Below are 26651 nucleotides of genomic sequence, written 5' to 3' on the forward strand. Positions count from 1 at the left end.
TAGTTACAGCAAAGAAAGGGAAGGAAGAGAAAAGACATATATTTTAATTTAAAACATTCAATGTGCAGAAAGGCATAAAACTGACTACCCTTCCTTTCAAAGTGTATCGCTTTTCTTCACCAACCTTAAAAAGTCTTAAAAACCACTTAAAACCATTAATCGCATGAACTACGCATATATTATGAGATAAACACTTAATGATATATGTTGCATTAACCTGACTAGCAGTTACTAGTTTGAATTCATGTTTGGATAGCACACATTAAGCGAAAGCTTCCGCTGGAAACCTCTGACAAGAGTCTTTGGTGGAATTATTTAGATTTAACCTCTTCTAGCCATCTGCTGCTCCTCTGTAGGCAAGGCAGCCATTATCTGCTATTTGACTTAAACCGAAACCCTGCAGCTAAAAGCGTATGTGGTACCCCCCCCCCCAATTTCCTTTTTGTTCTTTAAAGATCTTTGCTACACAAATGCAGTGGAACTCGAGAACAGCGCTGCACTTATCCTCATTAATGGAAACAGACAGCGCTAAGTCCACAGTGTACACACAAAGTGAATCACAAATGTGAAAGAGTGCTATGCCCTGCGCCAAACAAACACAAGATAAAGTGCGCCAGATACCGCAGGGGGCGAATGGAGAACTTCTCGCTGCCTTTGCTTCAAATGGTACGCCACCTTCTCTTTCTCTCTGGATTACGGAGGATAAAAAGTCCCTGTCATTCATTAAGACCCCAGTCTGAACCAGAAGAGCTAGAAGCAGCGATACAGCACTATTCAAAGCCCGACACAGATTTTTTTTTAAGTTTCTTTAAATACAAATAATTTGATCCTAGACAGTGGTTTAGTACGGCATTCCGACACCATAAGTTTTGGCCAACTTATGGTGCGAGTTTGGGGGAAAGAATTGTGTTCAAGAAAATCTGTTTAAACCAATTATTTTAGCTGATTATTCATTAACTCTGTTTACTTTCACATCATTCTCAGATGATTATTTTCAAGTTTTAGATAAAAGAAGATAATGAGAAAATTGTTAACATGTATTCTGCACAGTAAGTGTCTATAGAATATCCCTAATTTGGTTAGATATATTTGAATTCATATTTAAGTATTTTGTTTGCAGATTTTGGCTTATCTGAGTGAATTCACTGTGCTTCATATCAATAATATTTATGTGTACACTATTCTATACTATACATCGTTTAAATCTTATAAATATCTGCTGATTGGCTTCATCACTCTGTCTCCTCTCCACCAGTAAGCTGGTGAAAAAAGTTTCATGATTTTTCTCAAAAATATTAACAGCAGCACTTTTTTAAACATAGATAATAAGAAATGTTTTGAGCAGCAAATTAGCATATTATAATGGTTTCTGAAGAATTATGTGAAACTGAAGACTGGAGTAATGGCTGCTGAAAATTCAGCTTTGCCAACACAGTAATAAATTATATATTTTAATTATATTCAAATAGAAAACAATTTTTCAAATCTTACAAACTTTTGGACAGCAGTGTATTTAAGTGGTTGTGAATATTCTGGACATTCTGTGCCAAACTCCAAAAGTGAGAAAGTGTGTGTGGGATAATAGAAATGGAAAAGTTAAATTAGATGTGTTTCTGAAGCACTGTGATGCAGAACTTCAGCTCTGGATAACGAAACATTCAGAGAACACACAGAGAAATAAAGACACTGAGATCTCTCTCTGCCTATCTTCTCCATTTGTCTTTCTCTATCGCCACCATCTCAGCTGTGCTCATCACTCTCCTCCCTTTGTGCCCCAGAGCATTTGGACCCACGTTGGCGTGCCCTGGAATGCCATTTTCATTGTGTGTATATGTGCGTGTGGGTGGATGTGTGTTTGCATGATTGTATGTTTGAGTGTACAATAATGGGTTCATAAAACAAAATGTTGTGTAATGCCCCTTTGCCTGATGGCATTTCCATAACATTGCTAGCAGTTGTTCTTGCCTCCTTTTGAGTTCTTGCCTGAGGATAAGGTGAGGCAGACCAAGGCCACTTTTGTCAAAGGGATTTATCCCACCAGTATAATACACACATCTCTTCTCCATCACACGGCGGTGCAACAGTGGAGATCTCAGTGGGGGACCAGAACCAGGCTGTTTACTAAGAAAAAAGCACCAGCGCACACACCTACGTGCACTTGGGTTACGACGATTGTTGTGGAACTGAGTCATATTCTTAATATTTTAAGAAAATGAAAAGACGAATCCTTAGTGAGTTCATTAACTATTAATTTAAGTGCATAATTTCATTATTAGTCTTTGTAGTCTATGACAAAACAAAGAATAATACCATCCTCCTTTAAAGAAAGGAGGCTGTGAGTTGTTTTGACAATCTCGAAGGGCCTTTTTTGGCAAGGCAATTATTTAGCTAATTTAATTTCCCTGCGAACAGACACATTAACAGAACCTTAAATTGATCTCTATTAAATATCTCATATCTCATCTGTGATCTGTAACAAACTACAGAGGCACAACCTCAAAGAAAACATGCAATATTACAGACATGCATGAAACAACTTGCTGCTGCACCTGCTTATGGACAAACAGGCATACTACTGATCAGCATACTACTTACTACTGATTACTACTAATCGATTTGTGTGGTGAACTAGTTTTCAGTATTTTTAGTAGTGATTCTTTAAATGGATTGAGAAGATTGCACTGAGAAGTTACATCTTTTAAAATCTTGAAATAGATACACATTTATCTATTAGAGTGCATTACTGTTACTTTTTAGAAGAACTATTGTTTACTCTTTCAAGTGAATTTCTATTTGAAATGTTTTGATTTAGACATGTTTTATTCAGTGATTCAATACTCATGGGTTTGTAACTGAAGTGTTCATAATTTGTACTTTCATTATGATTTTACGCATTGTTTTAGACAAGAAATCCAATTTAAAACTGACTTTAGTATATATCTTCAGAGCATAAATAATCTAGTGTGATAGTAACTGCCTTGTTAATTATTTTTAAAATTGTATATATATATATATATATATATATATATATATATATATATATATATATATATATATATATATATTTAAATGCACCATATTAGGATGTTTCTTCTTTAGTTTACACTGTTGGCTGAGATAGATTTTCGATTACTCATTTTATTTTAAGTTGTCCTTGTTACAGCATAATCATACATTTAAGTACTGAGTAATATTAATTAACTACAGAGTAACTACTATTGTTAGGGTTAGGATTAGGGTTTGGCTTAGGGTTAATTGCATGTAATTAACCATAATGAATTGTTATTATAATAGTAAGTACATGTAACGTGGAAAACAAAGACACCTTAAAATAAAGTGTTACCAGTTTTTCTTCTGTATATAAACAAAATTACTATTATAACTTAAATATGTCCTTTTGAAGGGCTGTATGTTCCTGCATTTAGTCTTTGCTATTTTTAACTGTCAATCTATAAAATAACTGGGCATACATGGCCATTGTTTCAAGACGTTACTGTGTATTTCAGCATTGTGTGCAATGCTCATTGTGTTTTCAAGAAGATGTGTCAAGTTAAAAATAGTTTAACTCAAAAATGTGTCTAGAGACCCCTTGTATTCTGTTCCATTTTATATTATTTGAAGCTGTTTTTGAACATGGATGCATGCTGTGTATAGCCCCTAAGAAGTGTTTGGTGGACCCAATTATATGGTGCTTCAGTAAAGCCAACTAGTCATTCTGAAAAACCATGTGTTCTTGTACTTCCCCTAAATCTCACAGATGCATAAAATGATACCTATACATGAGTATATATACTCTGTACTGTATGTTTGGAAATACATAGGTGGTATACACACCTACACACAAAATATAAAATTCGTTCACACAACCAGATTATATACCCACGCAGAGACAGCACATGAATGTGAAGTGCACAAAAACACATTCTCTTCAGCACAGCCAGGGTAACCTACAATGGACAGCAGTGTAGGTATCGGAGAGGGTTATAGTCAGGGCTGCCTCATGAATTTATTATCGAGGGAAGTGAGAATCACAGAGAATGTTTCATGGCAAAGCCAACGATCTGCTATCCTGCATCATACCTATTCTGTGAATATTTAATTCCATGTTTGATCTACAGAAGTATGATTAAATTCTGTGCTGTTCTTTCAGCTTTTAGGGCTGAGTGTGCTATTTACATGAAATCAGAGAGAATATTCTTATTTCTGTGGTGGAAAGTAAGATGATTGATATATACAAACTGTATAAAATGTGATTTTGTAACAAAAATGATGGAGGATTTTGACAGAGCCCATTAGAAATATGCAATAAACATCAAATGGCACAGCGAAAGAGAATTACCTCTATGCTGTTTAATTAGTATAATGGTTACATTAACTTATATATTTTAATTGTCAATTAAATTTGAAACTGAAATGATGCATTGCGCTTTTAATGAGCTTTTAATGAGTGTGGATCTACATTTTTCCAGCACTTTCTGTTCCCCAGCAGGATAGACGTGCAGTCAAATTTGGAAACATCGGAAAGGCTTTTTCAAAGACAATGCTTAACACCAATTAAAAGGATATTTTTCACAAATAAACAGCTTATGACTATTAGTGTGTAGGCTCCTGATGGGTTTTTCATTGCGATGGGACACGGCTGAAGCTAGAGCGTAACAGTGATGTACGAGAGCTTGATCATGGCTTGTTTGTGGTTGTGTGTGTTCTGTGAGTGTGTGGGTAAACCAAAGAGTATAGGTTCGGCTGGTTAGCGTAGCCTAGTTAGCACCTGCTGGTAAATGCTGTAACTACAATGTCTGGATCCAAAAAGCATTCTTCTCCTTAGACATCATTCAAAGTTAGTTGCTTGGTGTGTGCTGACAACCAGTCTGGATTGTCATTTGCTGCTGATCCAGAGCGATCGTTCATATGAAATTTACAGCTCAGGTGATTGGCTCAAATTTGATGTGTCCCACAAAAAGAGCAAAGATAGCCGATTACAAATCACATACTTCCAGGGGGTCCATCGCCAGATGAGTGGCTGCCATTAAGATGAATGGGAATGCTAACGAATAACAGGTATTACAGACCTCCCTGCTGCTTGATTTTAGAACTGTGGTGCATATTTTTGATCCAGTAAATATGGTTCATAATATGCACAGCTGTAGTTTTGCACCCTAGAGACATAGCATAAGTGTTCTGTCATGTTTATGAACCCACGGTGTGTGCATGAAAAAAAGTATCATTAGCTGTAGAATCACTACACTGGAGTCACGAGGTCCCAAATCCGCTGTCCTTTTTTCTCTCGTAATCACCGTCTCAGTGATAGCGAGGATGAGGAAGATGAGGAAGGGAATGCGTGAGCTGCCCCCTGTCTGGGTCTCTTATAGCTCTTGAGGAACGTGCTGCGTTAAATGGGAAGAATGAGATGTTTCTCTCTCTGTTAAATTGAGGCTGTTTGGAGTGAGAGGCTCCATTTGAGAGGAGTCGTATTTGAACCATTATGCCTCTTACCTCAGCAGCAGGAGTCAGAGTGTGTGAGATGATAAAATGAGTGTGTGTACAGTGGGTGTCCTTCCTCACACACACACTCACATATATACGCTTTTACTTTATGGTACATATCATTTATAATAGCACACTGGCACACACACATATTCCTCTGTGCTCAACATCATTTATCATCAAAGCTTTGCACATGAAAGATGTATTTGACTGATTTTCGCTGCTCTGCAGCTTGGCAGTGAGCTAAAAATCTTCTCGCTGGATTCTCGCTAATTTCCCCCTCTCTCTACATCAATTGTTGATACATAATTTAAAGGCCCAGTGCTTCCATTGATTGAAAATGAGATGAACATCGTAGCAAACACAACACTGCCTCCAGCCACATCCAAACCCTCCGGCAGCCATGTTGTGCCGACAGATGCAGCTCCCTTAAGCTTGAATCAGGTGGGAAAGCTGAAACTAGCATTCGTTTGGGAGAGAACAGCAGTTCAGACACAAGATGACAGTTCAACAAGCATGTGACGTTAACCCACCTTGATATGACAAAGCTCTCTGGCTACAAACAGGAAAATCTGTTTGGTCAGACTTAAATTTAGTCACATTTAGGATGTGGAAGGCAAAAAGAAAGGAAGGACGAAAATCCATTTCAATTTGTCAAAACAAATGTATCACTGCTGCTGCTTGCTTGACATTTTGCCCTTGTTGCTACAGAATCTTGGGACGGAGGACATGTCTCTGCAGTAAAAGACATCTCAAAGAAATGTTTGCTTCTTTTTATATAGTATATAAATACACAGTTGCATCACTGAGGTCATCATGGCTTGTGTAATGGCAAAAGATGGCAAGTACGGCCGACTTTTCGACTTCTTTTTAATTAGCTTAGTGATCTTCCATCCAAAGAGACAAAATCTGAAGTGTAATTAGATAATGTAAGGTGCAATGAGATAATCTCTATTCTTAATGCTGTTTATCGTTGCATCTAATAGCCTTAATTCGACCCTTTTGTACATAAAACATTTAAGAGATGCCTAAGTGCTCTCTCCCAGACAAAAGCATCATTCTGATTGGATTTGCATTAGAGATTCATATTTCACTAAGAGGTTGTGTAAAACCATTAGCTTACCTCACCTTGCACAAACTAAAGGCTTGTTTCCTTGTATACCTACCTGCTGTGTATTTCACTGTGTTTTACTAAGTAAATATTGAACTTCTATTGAACTGCTTTTTAGTACTTCTTACAAATATGGAAAATTACATGGATGCTGCATCAGAGTTAAAAAAAGAAAAAAAGTAACTGACAGATGTTTAAAAGAAGATATACAGTTTCATTATAGGATACTAAATCTAATTCTGAAATATAAAGTTGAGATACCATTTGGGGTAGATAAGATTTGCTCAAAAAGGCTACCTTTATTTGATAGTGTAGTAAACACAATGATACTGTGAACTTTTATTACAATTTAAAATAAAACTTCTATGTTAAAGTATTTTAGAATGTAATTTATTCAAAGCTGAATTTTCAGCAGCCATTACTTAACTCTTCAGTGTCAAATGAGCCATTAGAAATCATGCAATTATGAGATATAAAGTTGCAATTAAGAAAGTTGAATTTTGAGATTGAGATTTAAAGTTACAATGAAAAATTGAAGCTATAAGTTTAGATTAATTCTTTTTTGATTGCTCTGTTTTCTGGAGAAGTGATTAACTCTCTATAGGCACTCTATAGTTTTGAGGCACAGATTCCGTGAGGGCCACCATACTGGTAATGTCAATCGAAACCAATTTTATCATCATCCAAATGTCTTTACCAACTCACTCCCTAGTAAACCCTATACTGTAAATCCATCTGAAACTGTGTCTGTATTTTGCTGTGCCAGGCAGGCGACAGCTGGAAGACACAGGAATCTCCCGCCCCCATTCCCCTACTCTGGTGTGCAGAAGCCTGCGGCATGTTGGCATGTAGCCTGCAGTGTGTGGGATGTCTGGGAGGAGTGTGCATGTGGAAACGAAAGGAGCCCCTGTAAATCTGGGACACCCCAAACGAAGCGACGTCAGACCCCACATACTGGCAGCCACCCCAGGGAATGCAGAGATCCCACGCTCTCTTGGAACTGTTGGAACTACATGGAGCCTGTGGCTAATGCCAAGCTATATGCAAGATAATGTTTGTGACTAACCTCAGCAGCACTTTGTGGGCTAGTAATATTGCTAAAGAAAACATGAACAATATAGTTTGCAATTCAACTTATAAAGACCATTAGTGTAAATATTGGCTGTATTTCAGATAATCTGTTGCCATTTAAGCTTGCTTCTGGATCACATGGATAAATGCGGACTCATTCAGTTCAAGCACAGCTCTAAATATTTTATGCTTGTTTATTTTTAACCTTTAAGCCACTTTTACACAAAGGTTACAATAGGACAGGTTGTTTAAGGAAATGGATAAGTTTGAGAAATGCTGCAAATCAGTTTTAAACTGGTTCTCCAATTCAAGTACTGAAACTTCAATTCAGTTTTTAAATTCAAATTACCATAGCAAACAGGATGCAGAATTTCCATTTGAATTTGAATGTAAAAAAATAGAATGGATATACATAATTGCCTTTAACTAAAATAAAATAAACAAAAACTTTTATAGACTTTTAAAGTCTTTACATTCTGAAGGTTCCACAAATTTCTATTTTTAGTTTACTTCATTATACTTTATCACTTAATATCCCAGAATGCATTGCCTGTCTTGACTTTTTTGATTTGCAATTTAGTAAATTCTGTAATTCCAATTCAAAGACATTCTCAACCACTAAAAGGGAGCCAATTCTTAATTTTGTAAGTGTTAGCGCACAAGGGCTGAGCACAAGGCCTTGGCTCCAACTCATGTACATGATTGCTTGAAGAATGCCAGCAGCAATTTGAGTGCAAAAAAAAAAAAGATAAAAGAAATAATAAAGTCAGTTTTCTCCATGCACATTTTTTATAACCCAATCGAGGGTAAATTTCTTCTTCTTTGGAGGAAAAAAACTTAGAACCTATTGCTGTGCTAACTGTATGTTTTTCAGCGGCTTTGGGATGGTGACAGAAAGTTCATTGTCAAACAATGTAAATGAGGTCTGAATGTTTTATCCTGAATAACAACCTATCATTTACGTTGTTTTCTCCTGGCTGAATGTGGAACACATCATGACACTGAATTATGTGAGGAAGTGCATTGTTCTCTGCAATCACTACTGTAGTTAATTCTTGCTATTCTATCAGACTTTCCCCCCAATACGCTTTACAATTTTGCCATTTAGATTCTGTGTTGCATGTGTTAGGTTTTAATTTGGCCTTATGCTGTTTTTAACAGGAAATGACAAAACACAGAACACGGTTCATGTTTTATTTCTACAGCATCAGATAAACACTGTGCATGTTTGACATGAAGGTTTTTCATACGTTCATAGCAGTCTAACACTTACTGAGGTGTTACAAACCTCTGCACAATGAATTTTTCATGCCACTACATCTGCTTTTCCCTGCAGTTTTTCATCAGTATGATGATGTGTTCCAGCACATCTGTGAGGGAATGGTACGATGTCTTTCTCTTTTTAAATCACATGCCGTTCTTAATTTGCTAGTGGGTGGAGTGTGCTGCTCTCTGGTCATTATGGAGACAGAAGTCATATACAGTTCTATACCGATGTCAGCTCAGCTTGATGCCAAGGTAAGCACGCGCTAAGCTTGGCAGCAGAGAGCGGAGACCACGTTCGGGTCAGCAGCGTGACAGATGGTTGGGTGCTCGGCGTGCGAGTGGGTTGTGTACCTGAACAAGCAGTTGCACAAAGAAGCTTTGATGCAAGCTACATAAGTGTTAAACACAGAGCGAACTGATAGCAGCCCTGCCGCCTGTGCCAAGCCGTTAAATACCAACAATGGCATCTGTGGATTGAGCAAGAAGGGGAAAATAATGAAGCAAAATGGCAGGCGACAAAGCAGGCTGGGAGTGATAACATGTGCCGCTTGCTTTTCTGCTACACAGGGAGAGGCCTATACCACAGGGGGCTTGGGCAAGGGGGGCTGGCGCTGTTTTTCAGAAGCCAGTTTTAATCGTGTGGTAATTATTTACTGCTTGAAGAATATGAACGGAAGATTATCTGCAGTACCCCCCCCCCCCCCCCCCCCACCAAATCATATTTATGTTCCTGCCCGAGTATGTTCTTTTCTGCTGTATCATTATAAACACAATTGTGGTCATTTTCATGCAGAAAAGGATCCGCCGAGCCCGAGAACCTGACAAGTATACAATACTTTTCTCCTTCCGAACCGCCGCTCAATCAATCTTTTCCATTTTGCTTTGTGCTGATAGCCAAAAGCGTTAACACTTTCTTAATGTATTCCATTAAAAGTTTTCATTCAATATGATTCCTGCCTCACAGGAAAATCACCATTACTCCCTATGGGCTATGTGTTTATCCTCACTATTAGCACAGAACGAAGTGTTGCTGAGGTAGCAACATTGGGCTGGGGATGTATGCATTTAAAGTAGGGGATATTCAGCGCGATTCAAACCTTTGAAAACAAAGGCTTTCTGCTAAGTTAGCAGCATTGCCATCTGCTTTATTCGGCATCTCAACACAATCCTTGCGGTAATGACTTTTGAAATGCTTTCCCCACTGAGAAGAATGTGATAAAGCCGTTTCTGCTGACAGTTTACATAATCGTTGATAAATATTGGCCCACTGTTTTTTTTTTTTTTTATTCACAGAGAGTACAGAAATTAATTATTCTTAGAATTATTTTATGCAGTGAATACAGGGATGTGTTTATTTTTTGTGTGGTATATCATTAAATGATACATTTGTGTATTCATCACATATACAAAGTTGTTTCTTAAACTATGAACAATACTTCTACAGTATTTATTAGTGTAGCTCAGTGGTAGAGCATTGCGTTAGCAGTGCAAAAGGTTGTGGGTTTGATTCCCAGGAAACATGTGTTAAATGTTAGCCTGCACTTAGGATAAAAGTGTCTGCTAAATGCATACATTTAAATTAGTCTTACTTATTTTTATTCAAACTTGAGGATTTTTTTTATTGTTTTCTTTTTGTTATATGAAGATAATATTACAACGTTTTGGGAAACATCACATACGAAGCATCACTTGCCTTCATTGTTTGTTTTTGCTATTTTTCAAATGCCCTTTTATGTAAAGATTCTTTATTTAATATGTCTCTTTTTAATTGATTATTTTATTAATTATTATTCCGTTACCAATCAAGCAGTAGTTTTGTCACATTATGCACATACCATGAAAATATTTGATAATGTGTATTTAGGAAATGTCAAATGTTAGCTATAAAATTTGCCTCAACAAGAATAAAGATACTGGCCAATTTAATTTCAAAAGGTTTAAAATGTAATTTCCATCATAAAATGAATGATTGTTTGAGATGTGGTGGAAATGACACATTGGTGCATGTAGTTCAACATTGTTAGCAGACTAGTTTGTACAGTGAGTTGTACATTCTAAAAGGCCACAGGGCCATAGAATGGCCATAGTTGACGAAACGTCCATATGTCTATGACATATATTAAATAAAATATTGAACCTAGGGTTTCCAGTGTATTGCACATACAGCTAGAGGTCAGAAAGAAGGTGATTAGAGAGCATGTTTGTTTGTGAAAATGCAAGGAGAGGAAAGAAAAGTAAGGATAAACAATCTGGGGTGGCACTTTGGCAAGCGGTAGTCACCCAGGCTTGACAGGGCTAGAGAACAGTAGCCGTGGCAAACGGTACATCACTGCATTGCGTCTCATCAAAGCTGACAGGAGCGGGGGAAGGGAAAAAAGAGAAAAGAAGAAGCCTGTCTATTTCATGCAAAGGCCCAAAGCTTCTCACCTTGTCGAAGAAGCTGTCTCTCTCTAGCTTTTCAACTGCCATGTAAAAGGCTCTCTTGTACGTCAGAATTCTTTGAAAAACTGAGAAGTGACTTCTCGTCGACGTCCATACCCTCTAGATTAAAGCCGAGTGGAGAGCTCAGGAAGGTTGCTCTGGTCAAATATTATGACACTGAGGTTCAGATACAATCTCTGATGCCCCGCAATCTATTTTGAACCCCAGACAGCAGCTAATGAAGGCAGCAGACGAAACTCACAGCCTAGCTCGCTCTGTTTTTATAATGATCAAGAAGAGATTTGTTAGTTTAAAATTCTGAACTGGGATATTGCACCCCTGGGATCCCAGAGCAAAGATCCCCGATTGCAGTACAGGGAAGAGTTGTATTTATGATGCACTATGTGTTCCCGAGCCAGAACAAGGACAGAGCGGTAAGACAGTGAGTGATCCTGGTTAACGGTATGTTTTCACAACCGGCAACTTCCATTCGGTGTATGCAAGGATATCCCAAGACTTCAGTAAATTTCTCACATGTGAAGACTGAAAAAGGAGCATGTGTCCACTCTCATGACGATGATTTTAATGACCATTCTCTTGCCCAACCATCTGACTGCCTGGCAATGAAATCCTACAAAACCTGTGGTCAGGAGCCAAGAGTCTCTCTCTCTCTATTTTCCTCTCTCCCTTTTGTCTAAAAACCAGTGACTTTAGGCCTGGCCCTGTTTTAATGCGATTATCCAGAGCGAAGTGTCACTAAGTAGGATATAAAATGGAGGCCATTATCTGGCATTATTTCTGAGCAGCCTCCCCATCCATCTGCTTACCACCCACATAGTCACTACGGTGGGAATAGAACTCTGATTAGCAGGGGAGTGCTGCTTAAACACCTCTATGTCCTCTTTCTCTCTGGGCACTGTAAACAAAACAACAGCCCTTCTCATCCAGTTTTTCCAACTCCCGAATTGCCCTAAAACTGCAATCTGACCTGATATAACTGCATCAAACAGACCTAAAGAAGCATTTTTTTTTAAGACTTAAACTTAACATTTTTTGTTTGATTTGTCCTTTTAAATATTCAACAGTTGAGTAAAAAGTTGTCATTTTTTGTAAAGATACATGGTTGTTGGTTTTTTGACACATCTACAAAATGCTGAATATTTTAAAATGACTAATTAATTTTATTTGTAACATTTATTTTCATTTAATTATTATCATTTAGTTGGCATTATGTAATTTTTTAAACATACAGTATTTAATACACACACAAATCATTAAATATATATATAAATATATGATCTATTCCATTTTTTCTCAACAGCTTTTATTTGTTTTTACAATTCTTGTAATTAATTTCATTAACATTTTAAATGAATTGACAGCTGAGTTAAAAGTTAATGACTCTTCCTCCCATAGTTTTCCTTTATAACCTATAATACCCAAGTTATTGTGCTTCTTCTGTTTCGATTATACACACAATTCATTAAGGAAATCAAATGCAGATGTTTTCTGTTCTGTGTTTTTGTTTTCTGTCCTTATTAGTACCTGTGATTTTGTCTCGAACCAGCTTGCAGGACTCAATCTCGCCAATGCTGCCGAAGAGGCTGCGGAACTCTTCCTGGGTCATGTTCTGGGGCAGATAGTTGACAATGAGGTTTGTCTTGCTGTCGTCATCGGGGCTGCCGGTCTGCATGGGCGAGGGGCAGCTGCGGCTGTTGCTGGAGGGACCGTTGGCCGTGGCAGAGTTCGGGCCATTCGTCACCTGAGGATCCATGTTGCTGATTATCTGCAGACAGAAGTAGGGTTAAAGGATCTGGCATCTAAAAAGTAAGCAGTTTAAGTAAACAGCACATTTTAGCACTGACACATCTGATTTCCTATATATCAAGTACTTGATAACTTAAAGAAAATTTGTGGAAGTTACTGACATTTCAAATAAAGGAGCTGGAATAAGTGTATGTAACTGCAACTGCAACTGTTAGCTGCGAAACCTCACAGACTGACTCTAAATAATACAATGCATGACACACTTACTGAAAAACTGTTTATGCATCTCTAGACTTTCAGTAGCTTTCTTCCACCCTTCCCTCCCCCTCACTCTATCCCTGATATTTTTGAGTTTGGCTGTGCATTTTGATGGTTGGCTCAGCTTGACAGGGTAACAATGTGAGCCCTTCAGCATGGAGCAACTGTCATGGTGAACAACGTTTGCCACTGGTTTAACCGTGCGCTTTTAAGAGCAGGTGTTTGAAGAGAAGCTTGCTGGCCCTGGGGAAGTAGGAACAGAGAAGGCCCTAGTCTGTGCTGCTTTTCAGCCTCAAACTTTTTATTTCAAGATTGTTCCACACTGCGGCTAAATGTATTCACCCATTTGCATAAAGGATGTTTGTGTGTGAGCTCATGTGTGTTTAATTTTGTCACCCGACTCTATTTGAGGGGGCTGGGTGACATCTAGAATCGTTTCATATTCTGACTGTCAAGAAGGTTGGAGATACGCGTGTGAGTTAGCATGCGTGTGAGAGAGCAGATTAGTGGGCACATCTTCATGGTTGCAAAAGCAACACAGCATGAGATCTTCTCAGGGGAACAAACAACAGCGTCAGTCAGTGGTGCATGTTAAAAACAAATTTCAGTTTAGCTTTTACACCTTTTATAACACTAGCCTGACCTTCTCCGAATGTCTGGACAGCCATGGTGAGGCTTAAAACTGTGTCCTTACTAGATGTGACTGGGAGTTTTTTTTTTTTTTTTTTTTCAGTGTAGACAGAAAATGTTGCAAGTTGCTCAAATCTTGTCACATTGAGTCTGGTGTAACAACAGTACTGTGTGTTTCAGTGTTTCAGTGTTTATTGTCAAAATTCCTGGATGACAAAGAAGGAGAAACTCTAAAAATAAATAAGAATTAAAACAGCAAGCATGACCTGATTATAGCTCGTTGTAAGTTGATTCTGTAAGTCAACCAAGTTTAATATTCATTTTCTCTTCCTCTCTGACTGGATGTGGCATAATTCAGATCAAGATCTGCACTAAGAGGGTGAAGGAAAAGTGCTAATGTTTCCTGCTGATAGATTCAAGAGTGGAAAATAATAGAGATGAGGAGGTGAAAAAAATGGATCTAAGCTGAATTTCAGCTGCACTTATTTTTAGCTCTTCAAGAAAAAAAAAATACTCTGTATCTGCACTCTGTAGTTCGACTCTCTTTTATCAAAGTGGGCATATTTAGAAAGGTTAACAATTTTCCCCATCTGACACCACACTAGTGTTTGCACTTATTTCATTTATTATTTTTGAGAAACACACAGGCACAGTAAAGAGGATGTTAAAAACAAAGCTATTCAAAATGTGTATGATATGAAGCCATAAAAATAGCAGCAGAATTTCTCTGCTCGCCTGTGATCTTTAAAGTCAATGTGAAATCAAAACGGACCCTATTTACTTTCTTAATGCATGTTTGGGTCTTACTGAATGTTTAGTCGATCTGTATGTATCTATATACAGTATATATATATTTATATATAAGTGTGTGTGTATTTATAAATGTTTCACTCTGATTCTCTAAAATGGTTAAAAAAGGGCAGATGCAGTTGCATTCACCCTTTTCTGGACTGCTGTGCCTCCATTTTTAGACTTTGTATATGTTACAGTTTTTTTCAACGTGACAAATAGAAAAAAAAAGCCCATAGGAGGCTCATCTGCAAAGCTCTCAGGATATGCATGTAAATGGATCGTGTTCTGTACTTCTCTGAGGCAAAAAGGGATGGAGCAACACAAAGGGACAAAACAGCCATCGCCACAGCAGGTCTTGATAGATATGTGTGTGTGTGTGTGTATGTTTATTTCTTGGTGTTTTAGTGTGTGCATGAGTGAAGGGAGACTTATTAAGTCTGTTTGCAGCTCCTGCTGTGCACTGTTCTTTCAGGAAAAAAAAAAAAAGAAACGCTCAAACCTCATGGGATGAGAGCTTTGAATATTCCAGATAAGGAACAGATGAAAGTGGACACCTTTCATTCTGATTTCAGGGACCTGTTGTGTCTCGATGGCCAATTAAAGACCTGTCCTTCCTTTGTGACACTAGCTCTTGTATGCGGTCTTATTACTTTTTTTTTTAGCTGAACTCCCCTTGTTGTCATACTGAGAAGGGTAATTGATCCTTTACACACTCACTATTGCTAGACATTGGCCCTAGCAGCTGACAAGGGTCAGTTCAGTGACCTTTACTTATTTTCCCCTCCTTTATTTATATTAAATTAGATTATCTAGTTAGATTTGAATGCAAAATTGGCCACTAAAAATAACAAACCAAATAAACAAAGAAACTTTTTGCTTTGTGTTGCCTAGAAATCTTTTAATAATTAACCAGGAGGGAGTTTTAAGAGTGCTGATATACAACACTGGGACTTTCTGCTGTAAATGAGGATTTTTTTAATGCCTCTTTCTTCACGTTACATCATTGCGCCAGTAGATGCCAATAATAATTGATTGTCTTAATGACTGATTCACTGAGACAACTGATTCATTCAGGAATAAAACATCAGACTGGATATGTTTGTCATTACTCAGATGATTTGTTCAAAATGTTGTTCCATTAAAGAACTATTAAATATTACCGGCTACTATATATTTATAATATTTTTTTATATCATTTTTTTTCAAACAAATTTTATTTAGTTAAATTTATTTAATTCTTTCTGTAGAAAATCCAGTGCCTGAAATGTGAACCCTTGTTATATTGTGTATTTTATCTCCGACTGTATTCTTTATTGACAAACTGACAAATCAACATCTACAACTTGAACTATCAGTTTTACACACCAAGAACGATGACTATAAAGATAGCTATAAAGATAACGATATTAGCGTCCACACCAGCGAATGATATCGTCTGTTTATTCTGAGCGTAAGTGCGTCTACCGCTTTAAATCCTGGAGCTCGTTATAGCAGGGTGGATTCTGATTGGATGTCAGTGTTTGTATAGTTCATCAGCTGGAAAAAAAATCGTTATGAAAATGATTCCAACGATACCGTCCAACGATAACTTTATCGTTATAGTTGTAATGTGGACTCTGCTATTCTTTAATATTGAGAATGATTTTTAGAACTACATCTTTATCGTTATCTTTATAGTTATCGTGCTTGGTGTGAACGGGCCTTTAAAGTGTAAAGTGGAATAGTTTTTAGGCCTGTCGACAAAACAGCAGAATCATTGTCTAAAAAAGGAAATCTGCTTCCCTGACTCTCTTTTTTTTTTGGCCTGGTCAAAGTATGACAAGTTAGCATGGACCATTTAACGTGTGTGTGTGTGTGGGGGGGGGGGGGTAACATGCTAGCTGTAAAACTGCTATTAATATTAATGAGAATGCTAACAGCATCCAGGTTTTACTAAGCTTGGGCCTTACAGAAACATGTTATTTTTTCAGGATATTTATTTCAGTGATATCTGTAAAGTAGTAGGGACATTTAATGTGTGGCATTAACAAAATGTGCTTACAGCTCCTTTAACTGGGATAGTACAATACACTTTTTTTGTTTGGATGCTAGCTAAGGCAGAGCCTAGCTGGCTGTGTCTTTTTGTACTGTAGCTGTAGTAGGCAGGGAGACAGTTAGACAGACAGACAGGCAAGGCAAGCAGACATGCTAAGCCATCTCAGAGGCCTTGGTGTCAGCCGGGGGACAGACATCATCTTCCCTTTGATTCAACTGAACAGTAGCCCAGATTACACTCCTTTATTTTCTCAAATGCAATGGCAGATATGTCGACTGTTTCTGAACACAGCTTGGCCCGGCGCAGGCTATGAGTGAGCGAGTGAGTGTGTGTGTCTATGCAGGAAGGAAGAAGCTCTTCCACTCTGTCTTACATAAGTGCCTTAGAGGATGTCAGGACGGGGATAAAAATACAGGTTCAACCAATCCAATGTCCCCGAGTCACGCAGAGCCAGAGGTGTGTGTTTGTGTGTTCACAGCACTGCAGATAGATGTAGATGCATTTCGGTGTGTGTCGCTGATACCTGCCATTTCAACACAGCACTTTAATGGCCTTATTAGCTAAGATGATAAAATGTCAGGCTTCTATTCTGATGTGTGTTTTTATGGTTAATGCTCTCCAGTTATTACTGGACACTTCTGATGCTATAGTGCTCCCTCCTATAGATATCTGCTCTTATTTATGTGACCCGGTCATTGCTAAATCTATGAGAAAACAACATGATCTTCAGGTACAAGTAAAATCGTTTTTTTAACATGTAAACTTTGTATGTAAAAATATATATTATATATTTTTCATAATTATAATTATATAACACTGAATTCACAGACATTATACATATTGACAATACAACAACCATCCATAATATGTTTTCAGGTAACATCACTAATAACAATTACAGTAGTAATACTAATAACAGCTTTCATTTAAAACTTATCATTATGCCTGTTTCACTCTACCCCTGTGCACACCCTTCCTCTCATAGCACAACTTCAAAGCAACAATATGGCTATTAATGGAAGGAAAAATGGCAGTTAGTGGGCAGCAGTCTCCTTACCATCTTTGGCTGTGTCAGCAGTCCCTTCTCAGCCCAGCCCTGGAGCTGCGGCAGGTCTGCCTGACGCCACTGAGTCTCTGTCGATCCCTACAGGAGGGGGGCAGGGTCAATATTCAAACATGCCCATTTTCTCCATACCAAACAAACACTCCTGACGGTCTCCAGGCACACTAAAACACACAGGTGGCTTTGATTTGGACTGAAAAGACAAGCTAGTTTAAATTAAGTTGGGTTTTATATATGCTATAATGGAGATGGGTGCTATAGGTGCATGTGGAAAACGGGTGATAAATAGAATTGCTTATTCACTGACGAAAGTTTTTGACATTCCAGGCTGTAGACAAATTTGTGTTGGATATAAAAACCGCAAGTTGTGAAAAACAGCAAGTCTCCATCTGTAGATTTAATATCTTGGGTTTTCCGACAAATCCAGCTTCGTAAACAAGACCTTAGAGGACCAATACCGAGGCTGCCACAATCACAGTTTGAGCAAGGGAGCTAACAGAGAAAAAACAGCCAATTTAGGAAAAGAGGGAGACTCTGAGCATGACCTTTTCGTTGGATGGATGGAATAGAGAAGGAGTGTAACAGGAGGCATCTAGCTCTACATGATGGAGGAGACACTTCTGGATCGGAAAGGATGGACGGGGGCTGGGGGAGGCTTGACGTCCTCTGCAGATCTTTAAAATGTTCGTGTAAGTGCCCAGGTGTCGGGATATAGAGAAAAATGGATTGTCAGCGAAGGAGGGAGAGAAGAGAGGGATGGGGTGGGCAGGTGGATTGCTGACAGCTCTTGGCGTAGTGTTATCTGGGACATGGGTCTGTAATTTAAAAAAGGGATTTTTTAAAACGTTTTTTTAATCTCATGTGCCACCTTGGTTTTAGTTTTAGTGAGGACCGCAGGGTGTAACAAAACACTTTTATTGTTCTGGTGATGAAACATCAGCGTACATTCAGCTTAAAGGTGATGTGCATTTTTTCTCTAATGAAACAATATATCTGCACAAACCAATCCAGAGCTTTAGATCCACATGCTGAATCTTTAAAAAAAAATAAGAAGCAGGATGACGCAGCCAAATGATACATCAGAATTTCTATGCATCATTCAAAATAAGGTTTAAAAAGTGCTCACTGTTACTCTGGTTACAGAGGACAGATCAATGTCCATGGGTGACAGAAGGGAGAGGACAGACTATAAATGAATTCATCTTCTGTTTTCACTGACCTTTTCTCAAAGCTCACAGGAATCAAAAACGGAATACGTAACAATGGAGAAATAGCTTTTTGTTCTTGTTCTCTTTCTGCCTTATTTTCTCCCTCTTCCTTCTTTTTCTGTGTTTCTTTTGTTGAGATAATAAAACTACTCAACTACTGTTGTTCATAGCAATTAAACAATGTCAGCAAATGTAAAATAAATTAACATTTGTTTCTTTAAATCATTTGTCAGGTGTGCTGCGAAAGCTATCTGAAGGCTTTTCTCTTGATACTTCTTAGATTAACTCTTTGACTCTCTCTCTTTCACACACACACAAACAGAAACACACACACGCACACACACACACGCACACACTAATGTAGATGCTCAAAAATATACTGATGAGAAAGAATCACTTGATAATCTGCCATTTTGTTCTACTACAAAATATCTACCAATATTAAATACCCCATGAAATCCAAATGAGAGCTTTGCGACTTTAGTCTATTTACTGTATGTTTGCTTTGAGGCCATCTATATGCTAATGTTCTCCTAAACATTGACAAAGTGACTTTTAGCAGATATATGCATTTAAAAATATCTTTCTCTTCAGGGAAAATGGACTGAAAATGTTTATGATATAAAATGTTATAAAACATTCCCGTTTTCTGTTTAGGCTAATACGTTAACCCATGACAGAAAACTGCAGTTGAGGAATGGTTTCATGGGGTTTTTAAAATCTGAAGAAAACTGAATCTCTTATTATATTAGCATAAGTGCGCCATTACCTTAACCCCAGTAACCAAGGCAAAGGTAAATAACTAAATAAATAAAATAAAACGGAGATGTTACCTCACCCTCTGAAATAATCAAACAAAAATCTCCCACTCCTTTCTTTTCTGCTTATGTGATGGTCAATAGATCAGCCACTTCATCCACAGCAGAACGTTATTGGTCAAACAACCCGTACTTAACCTCAAACAGGAACCACAATGGACTCGGAAGCATCTTGCGCAATCATTTCCACGAGCATACAGACTATATCACTCAACCTTGCGGCAGATAATTGACATCACAGAGGCGCTGTTAAAACTAAGTGTGCTTGCCACAAAATGGAGGTCATCCTCGGCAGCTATATATATGGGAACGTATGATCTTGCTGTGTTTGCCACACACACTCATGGGTTCAAAGCCAAGGGAAGCAGGATTTCATCTTTTTCTTCCGCTATATTTTCTGTTAACTCATACTTCTCAGGTAGATGTAGCTAGGGAATAACCTTTTCCTTTATTCATTTTTACCTCCTTTTACAAAACAGCATGACTCTGGTAAGTATCCCTAGACTAAATCCCCTTAAAATATTCTCAGAATGAGAAATAAACAAATTTGTACTTAATAGAGGCTCCGTGCGGAGGGTACAAGTCTCCTTAATGTTCGCAGAGGTCAACCCTCCTGTGCACTGAACTGCTGGAGGGGATGTGAGCTGTCAGAACCCATTCAGGTACGCAGCTTCATACATTTCTTGTATCTTAACGTCAGGTCAGTAAAGTTCTCTGTGCGTATTGATTTTTATTTTTCTTTCCCCGTGTTTTTGCGTGGGCTCCCCTCCTCAGTGGGACACCTCCTCCAGAGCCCTCGGGTCAAACTGTCACTCCGGCAGATCAATCAAGGCAGTAATGTGGGACGGCATGCGCCAAGACTGCTCCGCTCCTTCACTATTGATCCGCATCTACTTTGCCAAAAATATTTTTCTTCTCCACCCTCCCCCCTTTCCTTATTGAGTACCTCTCTCGCCCTCTTATTTTTCCTCTGGGGGACTTCAAATAATGAATGCCTCAGTATAAAAGCATTTTTTTATTTAACTTTTGCTTGACTTAAGTCTGGGTTTATGTTAACCCAGATCAGTAGAGGCTTTCCATAATTCTCTGGCTTTCTGCCCTGGATGATGGTAATGGGCCTGGTTCGGCCAGGATGTTAAAGGATAGCAGAGGACCACACCCCGATCACATTACCCCGTCATTACAGCAAGCCTCATTTGATCAGTAATGAAGGCTGCTGTTCATTTGGGCCATGCCTTGTGTTCATTCTTGGCATCTGTTTCTCATAGATGGGCTCCTTGCTCCTGTCTAAGAGTCCAATGAATATCTCAGAGGAATTACTCTCTGGCCTATTGCTGTTCAAAGGTGGGATTCGCTTCCTGGGGTGACTCGGGGTGACTATTTAATGACAGGTCTGTGGAATAATAGGGGAGGTCAAATAGACTGCAGAAACATAAACACCTGAATGCTGAAAGACATGATCGCAGGGATTCACAAATTTATGATGCTTGAGTAGTTTTATGTTAATAAAGAATTAGGATTTAAAAGAGAAGCAGTTCAGTTTTAGGTCAGCACATTGTAAATACATTGAACGAAAAATGTTCTTAAGTGACTGCTATTTTCAGATGATATAGTCTACAAGATAAAGCTCGTTCTCTCTTTAATAGACTGTCCAAATTGAAATAATTTAAGCTAAAAAAAAGCTCACTTAAATGCCTGGATGATGGAAAGATGGTTGATTGTCTGAGGGTTTAATTGCTTGAAACCATATAATAATGATAATAATGAAATAATAATGAAAAAATACATGAAAACATTTAAGGTAAAACATTTTGGTTCTAGATTCTTCTAGAAATCGAAGTGTTGTTCATGTACATGCCATGTAAAAGTCTTGTAGGAAAACAAAAGAAGGAAAAGGAGGAGATTAAAGGAAAAGTACTGGAAGGATGATAAGAGGCGAAAAAGAAGGAGAACATGTGAGGGTGTATGCAGCATCAGTGACACAGGCTGTTTTTCCTTTTGGCTACGGGTCTGGTGAAACACCTGCGTCTCTCCCTACCCACTCTCTCCAAATCTCCCAACGTTGACCTCATCAGCTGACCCCACTCTCTTTCTCTCTCACTCTCTCTATCCACCATCGCTCCTTTGCAGTTTCCCCTTTCTCTCTCTCTCTCTCTCTCTCTGTATGAATGGCTGTATTTTCTCTCAGTGCGTGGGATCTCCTTGGCCTTAAATTAACCTCTCTCGCAGATCTTCTGTGGAGACGAATTAACGCCCAACGTGACAGTGCGTCTAATGTGTTGTTGAGGGTTCAGCAGAGTTTTCAAATAAAAAAAGGCACGAAAAAAATAATTCTGGGCTGTGCTGTTGAACTGCAACGCAAAAATGAATGTTTTCGTAAAGTTGCACAACTGCTGTAAATGGACAAAAAATGCACTAATGTTAGTATGAAAAAGTCAAATAGCGCTGAATTTCTCGACTGCATGTTTGCATAATCCACTATTTAGTCCATGCTGCCACGGGGCCGCTGGCTCCGTTAGGCGCTGGTAGCGGCCCAGCACACTGCCAAGGCAAGCAGAAAATTGGTGAGCATCTTGATTCAGGGATGACACTTAAATTTGTGTGGCTCCAGTGACCAGTTATATCCTCAGGCTCCGGATGGAAATATGAGAGGGTTTGGCCTTCTGCCTGCTCCAGCACAGCCCACAGGACTCAGTCCTTCAGGCAGTATGGGGTAAGCGGCCTGCTGGGCCTGGCTTTGTGCACACACACATACACATCCAGTGGTGTGCCACTGACATAGTCCAGCCCCTAGCAATCTCTGTGATATCTCTCGTGAACACGAACGCTTCATGTGACGCGGACACATGAGGCTCTTGTGCTTTATAAAACAGATTTAACTGGTGTGTATTTGGTGGATGTGTCTTTAAAATCAGGGTTATGAAACACACTTTATGTACAGGGAGATGATTAAAGTAAGACAGGGGAGTTTTTGGGTGTGTGCGCGTGTTGTCCTTGTCAGTCAACTAGCCTCCGACCATGAGTTGATTGTCAGTGACAGGCTCAGAGATACACTGCCCATCCCCACAAGCTCTTTCTCTTTCACATACCCTTCCGCTCGCTCTATCTAACCCCTACACATATTATGGATATTGCAATAGTGCCTCCCACCATCGGGAGACTTCTGCATTACAATAAAGATGACCTTGCCATGTCTGCATGAGGAAATTTCTGAGCAACACTAGGAGTGGGCGGTATGACCAAAGTATTACATCAAGGTATGAGTAATTTTAAATCATATAATGGTATATATAACAATATAATTATTTTTGTTGGAAAACAAAAACTGACTCCTGAATGTTATATATATGAAATATGAAACAGTTACATGCATAAAATATATTATCTGAAATGTTATTTTTAAGGTATTTTTTATATAATAAAATTGTTTTGTTTATAGATACACACACACTATGCAGTAAAAAAAAAATTAACGGTACGCATAATGTTATAATTAAACCCTCAATATACATCAAATTTTAAACAATAAAGTTTTATTTAAATATACATATTTCATGCTCTATGCAGTAATATGTAGGTTTAAGTTGTTATATATATACACACACACATATACATAGTCAACCCGCTAAAGTTTAAGGTGCAATAGGTGATTGTCTTCAGAAACATTTTTGTTATAGTGGTTGAAATTCTCTTCACATCCCGATATAAATCATTACGTTAAGTGGTGTATTATTAATCTGTATTAATATGTTCTGTGGAAGGCGTAGGACCAAGAAATGTACAATGGACATATGGACTGAAATTGGGAACCGCTGATGTTGCCCAATGTAATAATGTTAGCATTTTTCAAGATCTCCTATTACACCTTTAATTGCTAAAGAAATCATGTAATCATACATAATACAATTTCCAGTAAAAATATATATACAAACACACACGCACACACACACACCATGGTTTAATTTTTACTGGTTGAAACATTTGTACTGTCACATGAAATATTTGTCTAACCACACATCCCTAAGTTACGCTTTACATATGCAGTGTTTTCTCAGATATCTCCTCTGTCAAGGTTATGTTTATATGTGTTCTGTCTCTCTGCTTGTGCAAGTGTGTCTATGTGGTTTTCATTAACTCTGTGGATGCAGTATGCAGGCTGTGTCAGCTCCAGGTGGGGTGTTGACATGGCTGTAGGTAGCTGGCAGGTGGCAGAACAGTGCCGCACCTGCGCCAGGCAGAGACTTGAGAGAGAGAGAGAGAGGGAGAGAGGGAGAGACAGGGAAAGAGATTGAGAGTGAGAGTAAGAGAGTGAGTGTGTGCAGGCTCATTCCTCCGTGCCCTGGAAACTATGCATACTGTGCACTCCTGAACCCCTCTGTCTAACAAGCTGCTTTACCAACTACAAATCACATTGAGGCTATATAGATGAATTTTAAAGCTGCGCTTGGGAGCCATTGGTGAGTATTGCATAGAGTGTGGAGAGCTGGTAAAATGAGGATGAATGTGTTTTGTTATGCAGAGTGTGAAACCCAGCTAAAGACCTTGCACCATATATTTGTCTTTTAATGATTTCTTCTGTTTAAGCTTGTCATGAAATGTTTGCTCATTATAGAGAAACATTAAAAGCTTTACAAATAGCCTGAAAATAGTAGTGTGTGTTTGTGTGAGGGGAGCACAATGGAAAGGAAGATGTGCACATAAGGAAGCTAACTGCTGTCTCAAGTTCCTGAGAGAATGAGGTGGGCTTCTGAAAACACATAAACACACTGAGCTTTCTCTCTCCCTTTTCACTCTAACAAACCACACACATGAGCTCTGGTTAATCCAATCTCAGCCTCCTCATCTTCCTGCAGCTTCTTTCTCAAAGTCCCTTTCGCCACACTCACACTTTTCCAAAACATCATCTCTTATTTTTCCATTTCCAAAAACAGAAAAAACAGATACACTGATAATATAATTCTGGCTGATACAAACACCATATTAGTTTCATTTTATGGCTTGAAAATTATAATTTTTTTATAAAACTGTATACAAATTGTATACTATTCATATTAAAAATAAACTGCAAAAATAAATAAGCCAAGTGTTCCTGTAGCTCAATTGGTAGACCATTGCGCTATCAAGCGTTGGGGGTTCGATTCCATGGGAACACATAATAGATAAAAATTGATAGCCTGAATGCACTGTTAAGTCGCTTTGGATAAAAGTGTCTGCTAAATGCTTAAATTTAAACTTAACTAAAAAATAAACTTATTTTATATGCTACAAGTGAATGACACATCACAACAGTAAAATGTACAGTATGAAAAATATTCATTTTGAGATTTACTAAAGATTACATTTAACAGTTATATTCAATTATTAGTGTTTTAAAAATGTTCTAGATTCATCTAATTCTAGATGAAGTAAACAAATTTACTTAATGTAAAAATCCAGGAAATGAGCAGACAAAATTAAAAATGCAATAAAGGCTATTCTACTGTGTATCCCATAGCACCTAAAATGTTATAATACACGTTAAAATAATTACTATTCTTTGTTGATGGTTGTAAATAAATTATTGGAGTACATTTTACAAAAAAGTGTGTAATTTTTTAACTTTAATGTGCTATTTATATATGATCCTTGAAGTAAATAAATAATGAACATTTTAGGTTACCCTAGAAAACATTTTTACAGTGCTGTGTTACCAAGAAATTCTATTAAAAATTCATTTAAAAAAAATTAATGCAGAACAGCTCAATTCTTAATCATAATATAATATATAATATATATATATATATATATATATATATATATATATATATATATATATATATATATATATATATATATATATTCAATAAATATTTCCAAAAAAACCTTAAAGTTTGCATGCGACTACACTTGTGTGTAACTGTAAACTTTGTTATTGTTCTGTGCCCATCATCCATTATTTCCACCACTTAATCAAGCCACTTTTATTTAAATCATGATGACATTTTATTTCATGTCATTATGTTTGCGTTAGCTCTTGTGTTTTCGTTGCTTTTTCGTCCGCAACTATAATATTATTTGATTTCTATACAGCGACTCATTTGGTGCACATCCTCCTCTTCCTATGAATCCTGTAAAGTGCATTCACCAGCTCTAAAGTGATACCAAGTCTATAACGGTTTGCCAGAGCATTGCAATTACTTTACATTCAATAGAATTCAATCAAATGGCTTTTCCTACTCATTTTTGTGTTTGTCCTGTGCACGGCATATTTTTTCAGCATGCAGTTTAGGGGGAACATTGCATATAATATTTTATTTTATTTTTATGCCTAATTTTCAAGCATTTAAAATTTTTGACAAATTGTATTGTGAGCAATGCTGTTTTGAGACAACATATGCAACTATAAATAGTCCTATGCATTAAATCATCCTAATAATTTGTGTATTGGCCAAAATATCTGCACTGATACACATCCCTATTTTAGAGCCTACAAAACTCACAGCTGGTGGAGAAACATCTCTATGCATGAAATCAGTTTAGTTATTGATTAAGTTCAGTGCTCAAGCTCATAAAAGAAAGTAGCTGCAAGACAGAGCGGCAACCTCACAGCATCTGCTTTAATAAGAGAACGCCAGGGTAATTGATGGAATATTGACTAAATTACTAACTAGCACAGGCAGCTAGCTAATAAATAGCACGAATCTCAATGTGAGAGACAAAGAGCTGAATGAAATTCAATCTGTTAACC

At 37.8% G+C, this 26651-nt stretch overlaps 1 protein-coding gene across 2 annotated transcripts in view; it reads right to left on the reverse strand.

Annotated features, from left to right (window-relative positions):
- LOC128018842 (ELAV-like protein 4) overlaps positions 1 to 26651 on the reverse strand; it is a 75575-nt gene that overhangs the window by 23906 nt on the left and 25018 nt on the right. For both annotated transcript variants that reach the window (XM_052604658.1, XM_052604657.1), the window contains exons 3-4: positions 17893 to 17979; positions 12899 to 13139 (exon numbers count right to left, since the gene is read on the reverse strand). In XM_052604658.1, coding sequence (XP_052460618.1) covers positions 12899 to 13139; positions 17893 to 17979 — 328 coding nt within the window. The remainder of the gene's footprint in view (positions 1 to 12898; positions 13140 to 17892; positions 17980 to 26651) is intronic.

This window comes from Carassius gibelio, chromosome A8 (genome assembly GCF_023724105.1).
Source record: "Carassius gibelio isolate Cgi1373 ecotype wild population from Czech Republic chromosome A8, carGib1.2-hapl.c, whole genome shotgun sequence".
NCBI classification, from domain to species: domain Eukaryota; kingdom Metazoa; phylum Chordata; class Actinopteri; order Cypriniformes; family Cyprinidae; genus Carassius; species Carassius gibelio.